This window comes from Palaemon carinicauda, chromosome 24, assembly GCF_036898095.1.
Source record: "Palaemon carinicauda isolate YSFRI2023 chromosome 24, ASM3689809v2, whole genome shotgun sequence".
NCBI lineage: Eukaryota > Metazoa > Arthropoda > Malacostraca > Decapoda > Palaemonidae > Palaemon > Palaemon carinicauda.
The window spans coordinates 27,239,294-27,244,293 of NC_090748.1; the positions used below are offsets into that span (position 1 = coordinate 27,239,294).

At 32.6% G+C, this 5,000-nt stretch overlaps 1 protein-coding gene across 2 annotated transcripts in view; it reads right to left on the reverse strand.

Moving 5' to 3' along the window:
* The window catches only part of LOC137617830 (uncharacterized), a 52,596-nt gene that overhangs the window by 19,842 nt on the left and 27,754 nt on the right, over nucleotides 1-5,000 (reverse strand). The window contains exon 2 of one of the 2 annotated variants that reach the window (XM_068347780.1): nucleotides 538-743. The exons of the other annotated variant lie outside the window; for it this stretch is intronic. Coding sequence (XP_068203881.1) covers nucleotides 538-738 — 201 coding nt within the window. The 5' untranslated portion in view covers nucleotides 739-743. The remainder of the gene's footprint in view (nucleotides 1-537; nucleotides 744-5,000) is intronic. 2 annotated transcript variants of the gene reach the window in all.

A 5,000-nucleotide genomic window follows, 5' to 3' on the forward strand; every position in this document is an offset into this window, starting at 1 on the left:
TCAATAAACAGAACTATGTCTTCTGGAAATTATACATACACATTTTTTTTTTATTTATAAAAAGTATATATATGCAATCATAAATGAAGTTCAAGGCCCGATACAGTTTCAGAAAATCTCTAATCAAAACTTCAATCTACACTCCCAAATGCAAAAACATACACATAGATATTCGTACTCTAACATTACTTTTTTTGAAGACTGGGTCGGTTAACATAATATTAATTATTTTCCTAGAAAAGCGAACATAGATAAGAAGACCACGTTTTGCTTTTGCTACCCATGAAGAAAATATATATGTATTGATGACAACTTTAGGAAAAATTTATCACTTTCGTTGTAGGAGGTGAATGTTTTAAACCCTGAGTATTGGATTTAAAAATAGTAATCTAATTGGGAAATAACACTTAAACTTACAAAGACAAAACCAAAATTGCTTGGATAACATTACTTAAAGCCACTAAGAGCCTCCATATAGGGAAATCAAGAAAAATAACGAGTGATCAAAATGTGTAAAAGAGTAGGAATATTCCGTACCGTTCCCGTTTCATCCTCCACCGGTTCGCAGACATGGTAGGCCCTGCAATCGTTATCGACGTCCGCATAGAATCCATATAGTCTTTCCTCACAAGAAAATCCTGGGTTGATGCGGAATCCGCCAGCAATAAATCCTCCCATCCTACCATACGCCATCGCCATCATAGTCGAGAATACCAGTAGGGTTCTTCCCATCATCATCGTTGCTGTTGAAGGGTGAGACAGTTATTTCATGCAGGTTTTATTAGCCATACCTAACAGATCTTTTTTGTTCTGATAATCTTTAAGATAGCGAAGTGCCCGTTTGCCCAACGTAGACATTTTCACAATCCCCACGTGGTACTTTATAAAAGCCGGATTCTTATATTTTTTATTTTGATAAACATTAATAAGGGCGCTACCTATGGTCTTGGGATACGGAAAAAAAATGGGTTCTCAGTTTTGATACGATTTGTTACGTTTTTAATACCTTCAATATATGGGAGTTTTATCTTATTTTTTAAATTTCTTTGGCTAATGACATGATCTTTAAAACATATAGTGTTGGCTTTGTTGATGGCTTTTTCTATGACGTACGTCGGGTAGAATAGCTGGACGAGTTGTTTAAGAATTATTTCAAATTCTTTACTTAGATAGGCTGGGGAACAGATTTTAAAACCTCTAAGAAATATATTACAAGCTACTCCAATTTTTACCAAAAGGTTGTGATAACTAAAGAAAGGAATGTAGGAAATAAAGAAAGTTGGTTTATTATACACAGTGAAATTTTACCCTGTCGATTCCCTTATAATTAGTATGTCCAAAAAAGCTAATTTTCCATCTTTTTCCCATTCGGTTTTTAAATTCTATGCTAGGGTGTAGGGAATTTGGATTATTGAAAAATATATTAATATCTCACCAGCAATTATCCCAATATGTGAAAATGTCATCAACATAGCGTTGCCAAACCATGTGCGTAGGTTTAATTGATGTTAAAATTTCCGTTCCGAAGTATTCCAATGTAGAGATTGGCTAAAACTGGAGATAACGGGCTGCCCATATTACAACCAAATTTTTGTTTATAAAAATTTCCATTGAAAGAATATATGTTATTTGACACACTTAGTTTAATTAACTTTATTGTTTTCTCAATACCGAGGGGGGAGTGATCTTTTTCCCTCATGAAACCTAGTATATTATTGATCGGGACCTTTGTAAATAGGGCTTCTACATGAAGACTCAGAAGTCTTACATTGTTTACCGGGATATTTATTCTAAGGAATTTCTGCTTGATATGAGCGGAAGAATAACTCCCTAGAAAGGAAGACAGCAAGTCTGCTAACCATTTTGATATATTATATATAAAAGATCCTTTGCATGAGACAATTCGGCGCAAAGGAATACAGTCCTTATGAGTTTTTGGGAGCCCGTAAAAATAGGGCAGTGAAGGGTCAATTAAACTAAGTGTGTCAAATAACGTGTGTGTTTGTTTGTGTGAGTGCGTGTCTGTGTTGGTCTTGTGTGTGCGCGCGCGTAGGGTGTATAAGTCCATTATTAAACATTATACGTCTTAATTAAAACCCGATGTAAATAATGATTATTACATACCTTGACGCATAAACATTCGTATTCACACAAACGGGCATAGAGCCACAAACACGTGTTGTTGTTATTATTATTATTATTATTATTATTATTATTATTATTATTATTATTATTATTATTATTATTATTATTAATATTATTATTTTAATATCCATTAGAATCTATTCCTGAGCTATAGTCAGTAAGAGACAAAGTATGAATGAAAGACATAGACAACTTATTTTATTATACAGAAAACATAAATATAGATATAAAAATGGAATGAATTTGGAAATTAAGGCAAATTATGAGGCAATATATTATTATAACATTATATAAACAACCTTTTCTTGAAATGCGAAATATGGAGAGAACGTAGAGTCACATATAAAAAAGGTTAAATTCTCCACATGAAGAAAAATTCCTTAGGAGCAAAATGATGCTCACTATTGAGAACACTGACGGCTTTCTTCAGTTCCACTCAAACTGTTAACCCAGCGTTGGTCACTACCTAGGATGACTCTCTCCTTTTCCGACAATGTGTCTGCCGTTTCTTCGTAGTATGCAAGTATTTCAGTTCAGGATTGTCTATAGGATAGATGATATCTTGTCTGAAGAGTGTTCCTTAAGTCTTCATTCAAAGTAAAAATAATCATCATTCAAACCAGGTATTTAAGCCAAGCATCAAGAGGCCACAGGCAGTTAAGCAGAGCATATAAAGAAATAAATGTTAGAATCATATAGTTATGGAAAGTCTTATATCTCATATGTATGAAGATTTTTGAGGCACCTGCAAATACGCGCGCGCACGCACACACACACACACACACACACACACACACACACATATATATATATATATATATATATATATATATATATATATATATATATATATATATATATATATATATATATATATATATAGCGTGATAGTTATTTAAAAAAATAAAAGCAGCTTTATTGCAACCCCTCATGAACAATATCACCACTTTACCAGTCTAAAGGAGTAAAATGATTAGGCCAAACAGCCTCACAATTTCACATTAAGACTCGTATGTATAAGAAAGTTTTTAAGTAACGCCTGAGTCTACGTGTTAACTAAGTAAAGGAAAAACTATGGTAAGCTATCCATTATGACCTTTTTTTCTCCTCTTAGTTATACACACACACACACACACACACACATATATATATATATATATATATATATATATATATATATATATATGTACACACACATATATATATATATATATATATATATATATATATATATATATATATATATATATATATAATAGTTATACACACACACACACACACACACATATATATATATATATATATATATATATATATATATATATATATATATATATATATATATATATTTACGTATATTAGTTATACACACACACACACACATATATATATATATATATATATATATGTGTGTGTGTTTGTGTGTGTGTGTGTGTGTATGATTTGTGTCTTTATTTATGTATGTGTGTGTATGAATATGCGTCCTTCTGTATCTATTTTGCGCAATGGTGTGCCTGTTTGCTAAGTAATATACATAATTGGATAATGAATAACTCATATCACAAATCAATCGAACTCTGTAGTCGTTATCCGAAACACATGGAAAACATTTTGTCTAGTGAGGCATACAATGAACACAAATCTAAGATTATCATAGAGTTCTACTTGTGGTTCCAAGACCGACCATTATCCAATATTGAAAGTGAGTGAGCATCGATCTCCTTTGAGATCAAGACGAGTCTCTGGGTAGTAGACGCCGCCAGAAAGGTCACTGGGTGTTCCCGTAAGGTTATTATTAAAGGTTAGATATACAGGTCTTCGAATTCATGGTCGGGATCAATATTCCATAATGATATCAATTAAGGTCAGAAAAATAAGAAACACGAATGAAGAAAACGTAGATCTCTTTGAACTACGTTCTTGATCTTGGCTTTTACAACATTAAATATTTAATAGGTTACATTTATGTGAACGTTTTTCAACGTCGCTTGGGAAAACGTCTGAAAGGGTATGCTGAAATTAATCATCTGCCTCCCAGTTTGCAGTTTGGCTTGGAGCATGAGAAGCCCTTCTCACATTGCCAGTGCTGTACGGAAATCTCTTCTTTATGGTCAGGAAGCTTTTATGACTGACCTTGATTTCAGTGCTGCTTTTGACCGTGTCGATCGTGAGTCCCTTGTCATCCAGTTAGTTTTTCGTGCATTTTACATAAGATTTTTTATCAATTCTGACCATCGTTTAACTTAAAATTATCCCTGACTGGAGCATCATTTCCATTGTATTAGGTACGTAGTTCATTTTAACAGGTTTGCATTTCAGTCATAACGCTAGGTACTACACAATGTTTTATATATTCTATTTCTTTTTTTCGGATGTGTCCAGATTGTTAATTTATCTTCCTATTCTGGCCGGTGAATTCATTAACACCAGAAATTCCTACGTATTACAATTGCTTTTCTGTTAAACTTGTTAACATAAACATCTTTCCATAAATTGCATACGATTAGACATATCTATTCTAACGTTTTTACTAATTTTAAAATATTTTATTTAATATTTTTGCTATTTTCTTATCTTCTTCCTCAACTAGATATCTTTCCTTATCAGAGCTCATTTGCACGTATCATCTTGCTTTTTCATTTGGGTTTCAGCCCGACTATAAAAAAAGTTATTTCACACACAGAAACATACACACACACAAACACACACTCTCTCTCTCTCTCTCTCTCTCTCTCTCTCTCTCTCTCTCTCTCTCTCTCTCTCTCTCTCTCTCTCTCTCTATATATATATATATATATATATATATATATATGTGTGTGTGTGTGTGTGTGTGTATCATAATAATTTTCCTGAAG